We start from the raw sequence: 14,115 nt of genomic DNA, 5'->3' as shown, positions 1-14,115 counted from the left end.
TCAGGATGTGTAAAAATCTTGGTCTTACAGATATTTGGAGACTTTTGAACCCATCTGGTAGGGACTATAAATTTTTTTCATCAGTCCATAAGATTTATTCTAGAATAGATTTATATATATATATATATATATATATATATATATATATATATATAAGTCTCTCGTTTCATCTGTTGTGGGTTACTCAATTGGAAACATCTTAGTCTTAGATCACACCCTGGTGAGTTTAGAGGTGTTGCCACATATGGAGAAAAAGAAATCATATAATTGCTGCTTTAATGTATCCCTTTCACAAAATCCTGAATTCCAACAAATGTTAAAGGCTGAAATCAATGTTTATATGGAGACCAACTGGTCCTCAGTATCCTCTGAGGGCATGGCTTGGGAGGCACTTAAAGCGGTTTTTAGGGGTCAGATCATACAGTATGCCTCATTCATCAAAAAATCCAAAGCACGAGAACTCGTGGAGTTGGAAGGGAATATTAAAATTGCAGAGGCAGAGCTGAAGTGCCAAATGTAATCTGATGGCCTCAGAGAATTAACCCAATTGAAATACAGATATAATACTATTTTGTCACAGAAGGTGGAGTTTTGGCTATTCAGGGCAAGACAGTCATACTTTGAGTCGGGGGACAAAGCAGGGAAGCTTTTGGCTAGATATATAAAGCAGAGAGAGTCTTTTTCTACTATTCCATCAGTGAAATCTGCTGGTGGTGAAATATTTACCTCAGCCATTGATATTAATAATGCTTTTAAAGAATTCTATTTTGATTTTTATAGTTCCATATCTTCATCTACTGATGAAGATATTAGAGATTTTGTGGAACCATTAGAACTCCCTAAACTATTGACTGAGCAAAAAAAATTCTTTTGATTCTGAGATCACCTTGGAGGAGCTTGGCGAGGTAATTAAGGCCTTGCCTACAGGCAAGACTCCGGGGCCAGATTGCTTTGCTGCTGAATTTTTTAGATCTTATGCTACAGAACTGGCTCCACTTTTGTTAGAAGTTTATACGGAATCATTAATGAATGGAAGGCTTCCACCAACCATGACACAACCCAGGATCAGTCTGATACTTAAAAAGGACAAAGATCCAAGCGAGTGTAAGATTTACCGTCTAATTTCCCTGATCCAGCTAGAATACTGCCAAAAATTCTGGCTAACCGATTCATTAAAGTTATGACACCTCTTATACATATAGATCAGGTGGGGTTTATTCAGGGCTGCAGCTCTACTGATAACATTAGGCATTTCATCAATATACATATAGATATATCAATATCTTTTTAAGATTTTGGAAATATACGGGTTCAGGAATACTGTGGCTGTGTTCACATTCTCTTAGGTGAGGTGTTTGTTTAGGTAGACATATGAACCTTTATTTTTGCTCTCCTGTTTGGTAACAATAGAAGCACAGAAATTACACACTTCTTCTTTAAAATTATTTTAAACAAATAACTTTTAATTAGTAAACTAATTTACAATGACAGCACACTTATTATTTAGAAACACTGTTATCACTTGTTAGTTATCACTGACATACATTCGTTACTCTGTGTCTTGGTCTGGATCTCCGTCTTGGCCTGTTGTCTAAAATAAGACCACAGTCTCAAGTCTTTAATTAAAAAGATTTTCCTTAGTTCATTGTATTATGAAAACATACTATAACTTTCAGAACTCAAAAGCTTCCTCTCCATTCCAAAAAGAGCATTTATTGAAACTAAGCTGTAAAATGACAACTTTGAAGTCAGACAGATGGATACATTTGTACACACAAAGACCCACATTTACACATCAGTGATGCTTACTTGCTATTAAGAAGAATTATTATTACTTGCTACTCAGAACCACAGAAATCGAAACCAAACTATCAGCAAAATGTCCTGTCATGGCTGGTTAGTACAAGAACTCTGATTAACATGGAAGAGATACCTTTTATCTCTTATTGCATCTGGTTAGGACAAGTCATTGATTGAACTTGTTGGGGTTTACAGTTTATTGTTGACATTCATTATATGTCTTTGGTCATTTTTCACCCTAAAGTAGACTTTACTCTGAAATATGAAGGGGAGATAGAGGCTTGTTGTCACTCATTTTATTCCAACATGCAAATATGAAGCATAAAACAATTCATGAAACAACAAAAATGGAAAATGTAACACAAAAATATCTAACAATTGTTTGGCCAAGAAATACTGTGATTGATATATTGTATAAATTTATCACATTTAAAACACATGTGACAAGACCCGACCCAACATTTATGTAATATACCCATGTCCTGAGAACAGAGTTCAATCTTTCAGTTCAAATCTACCTTCATTACATACAGTAGTTGACTCTTGCCTGCATGTATATCACTGTGGTTTTGTTGTGTTAACTTCTTTACCCAACAGCTATAGCAAAAATATGCTGATATTGACATTTTAGTTTGGAGGACAAAAATTATTCTAATATTATTTTGAAATAGGTGTTTGCAACCAGCAAAACCACTGGACTTTTGACTCAAAACCATATATTTACTGAAATATGTGACAACTGCCCCATATATACAGCTTTTTTCAAATTAGTTCCTAATTGGGTTTACAGTATGGATGATGATTAGAAGCATTGAAATTGGATCTAAAAAAAATCAGGAACAGCACAATAACACAACACAACATGCATAAATCAGTTATGCATGCCATTCTTTAATGATGAAACATTTTAAAATAAAGTCATGATTTTATATCCTCATAAGTCTTGTCACTCCATTTATCCCATAGTGTGGATGAAGGTCTTGTGCACCTCTCTGTAAGCATTTCGCAGGAGAACATATGGAAAACACATTTCCAGCATGTCTTGACTCAAGAATGGTGACTCCTTAGATATCTAAAACACAAAGAGCATAAAACTGGCAAGATTTGTATGAAGCATGTTTCGTAGGGCTGTCAAGTGATCCAGAATTTTTATTTTTTGTGTGTAAATGGCTTACTTATATGTTATCTCTGCATATATAAAAGTGTTATATGAGTATTTTAACATAAAAAAAAAAAAAAAAAATGACATCAACTTTAATTCTAAAGCCTTTGCTGAAAAATAACATCAAAGTGCCCCAAACCACTCTAAAACCAGCTAAGAGACCAGCTTGACTATGCTGGGGGACCAGCTGAGACCAGCAAAACATCTGAGGATGGTTTAAGCTTTTTTTTTTTTTTTTGTCATTGAACAAGCCTGTCACTGGCCTGCAGCGATCCATATTGAACTAAGTTGTCAGCATCTCCGAGATAGACATAGGGACGGTTCCTATGTTCCGTCAGACTCGCATCTTAGGCCACAGCATTGCGTGCCGCAGTTGTTTTCAGGGTCACACATCATGAGCACATTTTTAAGACAGTGTCAGTGTTTTTTAGTTCTTTGTACAGCTGTCTTTGTACGTCCAAATAAACGTTAAATAGACAGCCCTAATTTTTATATTTTGAGACAGCCATAATACATCTTCTGAAATACATATAGACTCAGTTCTTTACCATGTGTAGAAGGAGATAAACTGAATCTCTGTTCTTAATTTCCACTCGCTCCACATTCTGACCAAGCTGCAGTAAGACAGAGGATGCCACCTACAAGAAGGAAGACATTTGATATTCAAGAAATGTTTGCTGTGAATTTAATTTCAATGTATGGTTAAAATATCTAGGGTGAGCACAGGTAAAGTGGGACACTTTCTGATAATTCGTCATTGCTGTTAATTTTAAAATATAATCCAAATGGCTACATTAATGTCATCCCATACTAGATTAATTTCTCTAATGACATATAATGATAGATTTTTTGCATTAAACACTGTGAAATCCAATGAAGCAATTGTGTATCACCAAATCTAGTTAAATAAAAATCTCTAGTTTAATGCAATTGACCCTTCGTTTAGCTCCACCTCCTTGGTCAGACAAATTTTACAGAACATCCCATAGAAATGAATTGGAGATTTCCATAAACAGCATGATATTCAGAAAAGTGTGCTTATAAAGTGGTAAAAATCTAATAGAATTGTTTTTTTGTTTTTTTACATGGGCTGGGATTAAGTGAGACATTGTAAAGTATGTTTTATCTGAAAAAAATTAAAATACAGAGTAAAGTGATAAGAAAAACTGTGAGGATTGGGAATCATAATCGAAGCATACTTAAGTCTGAGACTATCAAGAGTCTTGCTCTGTATATTGGACAATATTGCTTACGTCAAGTGCATTAATTGCTTGGCAGTGAAGCAGGTGTACATTTATACATTAATTGTGTGATTCCACTTGCAATGACCTTATTTGGGTTTCCTTTTGCTCTGTCACTGCCCCTCGGGTTAGGGGAGTTTGCGCACTCTACTTCTTCCCAGTCAGCAGGAGTTTTCTCAGCGAAAGGTCACAAAAATTTAAGTGGTGATTCAAAGTTTAATATTTTCTGTAACTGAGGAATTGCATCTATGATGATGTACATCATGATATACATATATGCATTCTGGTAATAATTTTTTTCACCTTTAATCGGTTTATTATAATTTGTCATTTGATATATCTTTATCCCTTCTCAGCATCGTGCATTGCTGCCATGCTCTGTGCATTTGCTGCAAAAGAGTCCTCAAATACATGTTTATTTGTTTGACCAGATTAATAAATGAGGACTTGATGGCAAGGATTTCTGAGTTTCAGAGAGTTTATTTCCAAAACAATGCAGATAACAGCAGGTTTAATTGCTCTTCATAAGAACTGTGAATGATTGTGTTTGAATGCATTCTAAGTATTGCGGAATCTATTGTATGCAAAAATATAAACTTCACCTAACTTAATTTAATCTAACTTACATTTTTTAAATTACAATATGATCTTAAAACAGGCACTTTTTATTCCATATGTTGCAAACTAATATATATATATATATATATATATATATATATATATATATATATATATATATACACACACACACATACACACACACATGTATGTCTAGGATGGGCAGGAACTTGCCAGTCAAAGTTGTTCAAAAAAAATTGTCGGAAAATGCTTACTTTTAAAAAATACCACTGGGTGTGGGGTAAGGTCTGGGTTAAGGTCTGGGCCACTCGAAAAGGTGGATTTTCTTCTTTTTTTTTAAGCCATTCTGTAGTGGATTTACTTTGATGTTTAGGGTCATTGTCATGGTGCATCACCCAAATACTGAGCTTCAGCTTGTGCACAGCCACCCTTCATCAGTCCACAACACGTTTTTCCAGTAGCATTGTGGAGAGTCAAGGTTGTCTTGGACAAACTTCAGGCGCACAGCAATGTTTTTGTTGGAAATGTCTTTCTTCGTAGTGTCCTGCCATGGAAACCATGCCTTTTTAATGTTTTCTATATAGTAGACTTATGAACAGAGATGTTAACCAGGTCCAATGATTCCTTCAAGTCTTTAGCTGTCACTCTAGGGTTCTTTTTTTTTTTTTACCTCACTGAGCACTCTGCGGTGTGCCCTTTGAGTTATCTTGGCTGGATGGCCACTTCTAGGAGAGTAGCCACAGTTCTAAATTGTCTCCATTTATAGACAATTAGTTTAACTGTGGAGAGATGAATATCTAAGCTCTTTGAGATAAATTTGCAACCCTTTCCAACTTTATGCAAAGCAAAAATTCTTGTTCTAAGATATCTTTTTGCGAGGCATGGTCATCATCAGCAGATGCTTCTTGTGAATAGCAAACTGAGTGCTTTTCATAAGTCAAAGTAGCTATGACCCACACCTCCAATCTCGCTTCATTAATTGGATGCCAGGTTTGCCAACTCCTGACTCTAATTAGCATTACTTGATGCCATCAGTCTAGAGGTTCACATACTTTTTCCAACCTACACTGTGAATCTTTGAATGATGTATTCAATATGTACAATAACAATACAATAATTTGTGTGTTACTAGTTAAAACAGATTGTGTTTTTTCATATTGTAACTTAGATGAAGATCAAACCAGGTTTAAAGACAAATTTATACATAAATACAGGTAATTCCAAATGGTTCACATATGTTTTCGTGCCACTGTATATTGGAATTAACACTGACCAAGATTAATAAATGCTGTGAAAGTATTGTTCCTTGTTAGTTAATGTTAACTTATGTTGTTAACAGTGTTAACAGATGGAACCTTACTGTAAAAGTGTTACCAATTCATGTTTTTTTTACACCAGATGCAATTAAGTTGTAAACCAAAATACAATTCTGTGCATTTTAGATTAATTTTATCATATTCAATAATTAAATATATTTTTTTTACACACATTGCTGTAGGCATAAAGTGTTGCTTTTTTTTTATAGTGGTTGTCCCCTGATACAAATGGATTACTTACATCTCAAATAGCATATGTGTTGTAAATAAATGGAGTGCGCCCTTTATTTTTCTAAAAAAGAAACTGAAAAGATTTCTTTTTCTCTGGTGGGGTTTACAACATTAGCTTCAAAGTGCCCAATTCATGATTCTTTTGTCTCACACATCTGAACTGGGGTAGGGTATATTTTTTAAGGTGTGAATCTTCCCATCCTCCAGCAGGATAACATTCATACAAGGAATGTTTATCTGATACAAATGCTTTGGCTTACATTAGCAATGGAATATGGAATCATGTAAATTTAACATACTGTATCTGTCTACATTTTCAGTATTACTGCCTATATAGTACATATTATTTGACCCAACAAATTATTATTATTATTTTTTTAATAAACCACTATTTTGGTTGCAATAAAACCAGTTGTTACACATGAAGCGCAGGTGTGCGGTGTGAATTCCAGACTTTATTTGGCTAAAAATCCGCCATACGCTTTCGTAGACATGTAATTAATATGGCATGCTATTCATCACGATTTGTAAAATTCATCCTCTGCTGCGCTACTGTTTTTATTTTATTTTATAATGCACTGCTTTGACTGCACTGATTGGAGTGTTTTTGAAGCTTCAGACATCAATCTGCACGAGCTCATAGATACTGTGACATCATATATCAGTTTCTGTGAGGATATGTGCATTCCTACTAGAACTTATTTAACACAGCAATGACAAACCATGGTTTACATCAAAACTCAGACAGCTTCGTCAGGCCAAAGAGGATGCTTACAGAAGTGGGCATAAAATCTTGTACAATCAGGCCAGATACACACCGACAAAAGAGATTAGAGCGGCTAAAAGAAGCTACTCTGAGAAGCTGAAAAATACGTTTTCAGCTAACGACCCTGCATCTGTGTGGAGAGGCTGAAAGATATTACTAACTACAAGACACCATCCCCCAACACTGTAGGGAATCAACAACTGGCTGACGACCTGAATGTGTTTCACTGTAGACTTGAAAAGCCCAGTCTCACTCCCCACACCCGCTCTGACCTTCACATCACACAAACATCAACACCTCCTGCAACTACCCTCCTCCCCCCTCCTGCTACTCAACCTGCACTTAAGATCTGTGAAGAGGATGTGTGCCATGTCTTCCGGAAACAAAAGACAAGGAAAGCACAGGGCCCAGATGGTGTTTCACCCACTTGTCTAAAATCCTGTGCTGGCCCCCATCTTCACACATATCTGGAGCAGTGTGAAGTTCCATGCTGCTTCAAACGCTACACCATCATCCCTGTCCCAAAGAAACCCCAAATAACAGGACTTAATGACTACAGACACGTCACTCTGATGTCTGTGGTCATGAAGTCATTTGAGAGACTGGTGTTGGCCCATCTGAAGGACATCACTGGACCCTTTCTGGATCCCCTCCAATTTGCATATTGATCAAACAGGTCTGTGGATGATGCAGTCAACATGGGATTGCATCATATCCTGCAACATCTGGACAGACCAGGGACATATGCATGGATCCTTTTAGTGGAATTCAGTTCGGTTTTCAACACCATCATCCCAGCTATTCTCTGGACTAAATTAAACCAACTCTCTGTTCCCACCTCTATCTGTCAGTGGAGCACCAGCTTTCTGACAGATAGGCAGTAGTTAGTGAAACTGGGGAAATTCACTTCCAGCTCCTGTACAATCAGCACTGGTGCCCCCCAGGGATGTGTGCTCTCCCCACTACACTTCTCCCTGTACACAAACAACTGCACTGCCAAGGACCCTTCTGTCAAGCTCCTGAGGTTTGCAGACGACACTACTCTCATCGGCCTTATCCAGGATGACGATCAATCTGCATACAGAAGGGAGGTTGAACAGCTGGCTGTCTGGTGCAGTCAAAACAATCTGGAGCTGAACACACTCAAAACAGTGAAGATGATAGTGGACTTTAGGAGGAACACCCCAACTTTGACCCCACTCACCATTCTGAACAGCACTGTGGCAGCAGTGGAGTCATTCAGGTTCCTGGGCTCTACCATCTCACAGGACCTGAAGTGGGAGACCCACATTGACTCCACTGTGAGAAAGGTCCAGCAGAGGTTGTACTTACTTTGCCATTTGAGGAAGTTCAACCTGCCACAGGCACTGCCGATATAGTTCTACTCAGCAGTCACTGAGTCTATCCTCTGCACTTCAATAACTTTCTGGTTTGGTTCAGCTAGAAGACTACAAAGGACAGTTTGGACTGCTGAGTGGATTATTGGTTTCCCCCTGCCCTCCCTTCAAGAACTGTACACTTCCAGAGTGAGAAAAAGGGCTGGAAAAATCACTCTGGACCCCACTCACCCAGCCCACTACCTTTTTGAACTGTTGCCTTCTTGCTGGGTGCTACAGAGCACTGAGCACCAGAACCATCAAGCACAAGAACAGTTTTATCCCCTCAGGCTATCCATCTCATGAACAGTTAAAACTGCCCCACTGAGCAATAATTATGTGCAATACACAGCTTAGTCTATTTATATTTATCCAACATATCCTACCTATCCTGACATTACTTGCACTATCTGTATAAAACAGATTTGTATTTGTACATATATATATATATATACACATACACACACACACACACACACACAGTTGAAGTCAGAAGTTTACATACACTTAGGTTAAAGTAATTAAAACTAATTTTTTAACCACTCCACAGATTTCATATTAGCAAACTATAGATTTGTCGTTTAGGACATCTACTTTGTGCATGACAAGTAATTTTTCCAACAATTGTTTACTGACAGATTGTTTCACTTTTAATTGACTATATCACAATTTCAGTGGGACAGAAGTTTACATACACTAAGTTAACTGTGCCTTCAAGCAGCTTGGAAAATTTCAGAAAATTATGTCAAGCCTAATTTAGCTTCTGATAGGCTAATTGGAGTCAACTGGAGGTGTACCTGTGGATGTATTTTAAGGCCTTTATCAAAAGAAATCAGCCAAGACCTCAGAAAAAAAAAATTGTCGACCTCCACAAGTCTGGTTCATCCTTGGGAGCAATTTCCAAATGCCTGAAGGTACCACGTTCATCTGTACAAACAATAGTATGCAAGTATAAACACCATGGGACCACGCAGCCATCACACCGCTCAGGAAGGAGACACATTCTGTCTCCTAGAGATGAACGTAGTTTGGTGCAAAAAGTGCAAATCAATCCCAGAACAACAGCAAAGGACCTTGTGAAGATGCTGGAGAAAATAGGTAGACAAGTATCTATATCCAGAGTATAATGAGTCCTATATCGACATAACCCTAAAGGCTGCTTAGCAAGGAAGAAGCCACTGCTCCAAAACCACCATAAAAAAAGCCAGACTACAGTTTGCAAGTGCACATGGGGACAAAGATCTTACTTTTTGGAGAAATGTCCTCTGGTCTGATGAAACTGAACTGTTTGGCCATAATGACCATTGTTATGTTTGAAGGAAAAAGGGTGAGGCTTGCAAGCTGAAGAACACCATCTCAACCGTGAAACATGGGGGTGGCAGCATCATGTTGGGGGGGTGCTTTGCTGCAGGAGGGACTGGTGCACTTCACAAAACAGATGGCATCATGAGGAAGGAAAATTATGTGAATATATTGAAGCAACATTTCAAGACATCAGCCAGGAAGTTATAGCTCGGTCGCAAATGGGTCTTCCAAATGGACAATTACCCCAAGCATACCTCCAAAGTTGTGGAAAAATGGCTTAAGGACAACAAAGTCAAGGTATAATTTGTGGGCAGAACTGAAAAAGCGTGAGCGAGCAAGGAGGCCTACAAACCTGACTCAGTTACACCAGTTCTGTCTGAAGGAATGGGCCAAAATTCCAGCAACTTAATGTTAGAAGCTTGTGGAAGGCTACCCAAAACATCTGACCCAAGTTAAACAATTTAAAGGCAATGATACCAAATACTAACAAAGTGAATGTAAACTTCTGACCCACTGGGAATGTGATGAAAGAAATAAAAGCTGAAATAAATCATTCTCTCTACTATTATTCTGACATTTCACATTCTTAAAATAAAGTAGTGATTCTAACTGACCTAAGACAGGAAATATTTTCTACGATTAAGTTTAAATGTATTTGGCTAAGATGTATGTAATCTTCTGACTTCAACTGTATATATATAGTCTTATTGTGTATTTCTATATACAGTATATACTTATATTTTCAATTCGCTTATCATTTTTATTCTATTTTTATTTTTAAATGTTTTATTATTATCTCTGTCTTGTTGTATTGTTTGTGCACTGGAAGCTTCTGTCACCAAGACAAATTCCTTGTATGTGTAAGCATCCTTGGCAATAAAGCTCATTCTGATTGAGCTTTTTGAAATTGTATTTTGATGTGTGTAAAGTTGTCTGTCTGTCAATTTGGGAAGGTACAAAATAAGTACACTTCAATTTTAACTGCTTTTTACAAAGAAACAGTGGGTTAATGCTTCACTTGATTTGGACAGAGCCTGATTTGTGAAAACTTTCACAATCACATTTGGTGGCATTTGATTGCGTTGTACTCCCCAACCCCCAACACCTTACGTAGGCATATAATATCATACAGGCTGTGTCAATGGATGTTCAACGTTTGGAGCTATTTGCATTATAAAATAAAAAGTCACAATGTCAAAAACGACCAATTGTGGAGTGGAGGATTATGTCATCTTAATTTACAAATTGTGAAGAATAACATGCAATATTATTTACATGTCTACAACAGCACACGGCAAATTTATAGCCAAAAGATGCCTTAATTTCACATTTCATTTCCAAGTTTTTTCAGCCTATACGCACAAAGTGAGGGAAAAGACATAATGCAGAAAAATGCACACATAAAAGAAAAAGGCTCTTTTTTGGTAACATATTCATCGTGTTTGTTTAGCTGGTAAACATCCAATTCATTTTTGTAAAAAATTACCAATTTCATATTTTTATTGTTGTTCTCTGTGATCCATCAGTATAATTCTATTTATTAAAGGTGCACTCAGCAACTTTTGTCTTTGTGTTATCTTGGACATATACTGACACCTAGAGCTTGGATGCAGCATAATTTTAATCAATGGTTTTCAGTTTCAGATGCCATTGCAAAAATGTTGTATTCGCAATCAGCCATGATTATTCGCCCCAAAATCAAAATAAATAAATAATTTCTTTGATGGAGAAAAAGTTTAACGTAAAAATATTATCTTTCTCCTTAGATAACGGTGTCATTGTTTTGGCAGTAGATAGTGCATAAGACAAGGAGTGATGCTTTTTTTTTTTCTTCCTAGTTGTTGTTTTGAGTAGCATAAAGCCACGTTTAAGATTGTCCTTTGAACTTAAACCGGAGCATAATAAAAAGAGTGCTATGAAATGTGCGTAATCATATGTCAGTAATGAGAACACGCATGCCAAGCATATTTAAATACGATGAATAACTGAATAATTAGTGTTTTATCGGCATGTGTGCAGTACTCTCACAATAAAACTGAATTTGGCTTGTCCACATTTAACTTGATTTGCCGCTGCCCGCTGCATTGCGGTTCGGTGAAAGGTTCACAGATCCCCAGGCCAAGCATAAGCCGAGCATCGGCTTCGGCATGAGAACAGCACTTAAAAATAAGTAGCCTATATCTGTCCGAGAAGAACTTTAGAGAATGTCATACATTTATAATAATAATCAGTAATATGAAGTCAACAATAGATCAGCAGCAGAGGTAACACTTTATTTTGATGGTCCCAAATAGATATTTAACTGACTATAAGTGACTTATCAATTGGCTTGCTATAGCTAGTAAACAGTGTTTCAACAAACATTCAGTAGACTTTCAATAGCCTGTATAACAGCAGCAAAATAACAGCTTATCGACTGACTTGCTATAGGTAGTAAACAGTGTTTCAACAAACATTCAGTAGACTTTCAGTAGCCTGTATATAGATCTCAATTAATGACCTACTTACATTATTGTACTGTACACTAAACACTGTTTACTAGCTATAGCAAGCCAGTTGATAAGTCACTTATAGTCAGTTAAATATCTGTTTGGGACCATCAAAAAGTGTTACTGCAGCAGATTTCAAAATGGGCAATGCTGCAGTTTTAATAATATTTAAGCATTATATACCTAATCTAATAACGTTTATGTCAATAAAAGTCAGTATAAATTGATATATATGATTTACAGCGATTTTGAACTATTGGCAAAATAAGTTTTAACCTGTTCTATATGCCTGTATAACTATGTCGGACATGTAACAGGTTGATGAATACACATCCTCACATGATTAACAATGTGGCATATAAAAATAAATACTACCATGAGACTTGCCAACGCAGAATTATTGGTCTACTACATAAATAGTCAATAATAATAGGCTATTTTACTTCATATCATATTCAAACTTAATTATAGCCGATTTAGATTGAAAAGTTCCTTACTGCATTCAAAATAAATGCAAAAGCATACCTTTAGAAACATTACATTATTTCCATTCGCATTTCCTTTGCTGTGCTGGTGGAGGTGGGGTCTGTCCCGTTAGATTGTTCATGTTGATCTTGTTCAAATGCTGTAAAATCATCGTTAGATCTTTATTTGCCTCGTATTTGTAACAGTGGTTATTTTTTGGAAATTCAAAACAGCCACATGTGATCGCAGCATTTTTAGGCCATTTTCATCTCAAATGGAGTGAGAAGGAGGCTCGAGGAAGGGGGCGGGGTCCGGCGGCCTGGAAGGAGGCTCTAGGTAGGGGGCAGGGTCCGGCAGCCAGGGACGAGGCTCAAGGAAGGGGGTGGGGTCTGGAGGCTGAGGAGGAGGTTCCAAGAAGGGTGCGGGGGAGGTGGCTGCAGGAAGGGAGCAGGGTCCGGCTGGTCTGGAGATGGTATGAGGTCAGGCATCCTCAGGACAGGGACGTGACTGGGTAGACCAGGAGTGGGGTCTGGACAGGCTGAGCAGCTGAACTATGGTGCAGGTAACCAACAGGGACCGGATGGGATGGACCTTGACCACTGAGCTAGGGTCAGACTTGACAATGGCAGCCAGAGAATGGACAAGGTCAGAAATGGCAGCAGCCGCTGAGGACAGGGTCAGGACGGGCGGCGGCCACTGGGAAGGGTATGAGGTCTGAGGCGGTTGCTGGGCAAGGGTCAGGATGAGTGGTGGCGGCTGCTGGAAACTGGACAGACAGGACGATGGCCTCCATGGCCATGAGTGCTTGCGGCGGCAGGGGAATGGTCTCCATTGCCATTGGCAGGGGTATGGCCTCTGTGGCAGTTGGCAGTGGCAGGGGAACGGCCTCAGCGGCCGTTGGCAGCGGAACGGCCTTTGTGGCAATTGGCAGTGGCAGGGGAATGGCCTCCGTGACCCTGAGTGCTGGCAGCAGGTGAGCTGCAGTGGCGTGGGACCCCTCCAGGGGAGATGCAGTGGCGTCAGGCTTAGGAACCCTTCTCCTCCTCCTATACTTGCGGGCAGTAGGAGACACTGCTGCGGACTCTGACCCCACCTGGCATTCAACAGCAGGTGCGGTCACCTCCTGGTGGACAGCGGCAAGGACGGGCACCTCCTGACAGCGGTCCTCCTTTTCTGTGACTCTTGGGGCGTGGAGAACCCAAGGGAAGGTGGGGCATGGACAAAGAGGAGGTGTTATCCGATGTGGAGGTCCTTCCCCTGAGCAAGACCTCCATCTCTCTTAGCCAGCAAACGTGGCTCACCACGCCCCAATAGGGCCACAAAAAAGTGGACTCATCCAGTCCGGCGAGAAACAAATGTTTCAGCTGTGTATCCCCTAAGCACAG

The 14,115-nt window shown here is 38.6% G+C and overlaps 1 protein-coding gene across 2 annotated transcripts in view; it reads right to left on the bottom strand.

Moving 5' to 3' along the window:
* Positions 1-1,693: 1,693 nt before the first annotated feature.
* The window catches only part of nckap1l (NCK associated protein 1 like), a 165,353-nt gene continuing 152,931 nt past the window's right edge, over positions 1,694-14,115 (bottom strand). For both annotated transcript variants that reach the window (XM_051672270.1, XM_051672271.1), the window contains 2 exons: positions 3,511-3,600; positions 1,694-2,872 (listed from right to left, as the gene is read on the bottom strand). In XM_051672270.1, coding sequence (XP_051528230.1) covers positions 2,756-2,872; positions 3,511-3,600 — 207 coding nt within the window. In that variant the 3' untranslated portion in view covers positions 1,694-2,755. The remainder of the gene's footprint in view (positions 2,873-3,510; positions 3,601-14,115) is intronic.

The sequence above is a fragment of the Myxocyprinus asiaticus genome, chromosome 35 (assembly GCF_019703515.2).
Source record: "Myxocyprinus asiaticus isolate MX2 ecotype Aquarium Trade chromosome 35, UBuf_Myxa_2, whole genome shotgun sequence".
NCBI lineage: Eukaryota > Metazoa > Chordata > Actinopteri > Cypriniformes > Catostomidae > Myxocyprinus > Myxocyprinus asiaticus.
Note: the sequence above shows the minus strand (reverse complement) of the source record. Positions and strands in the feature narration are given on the sequence as shown.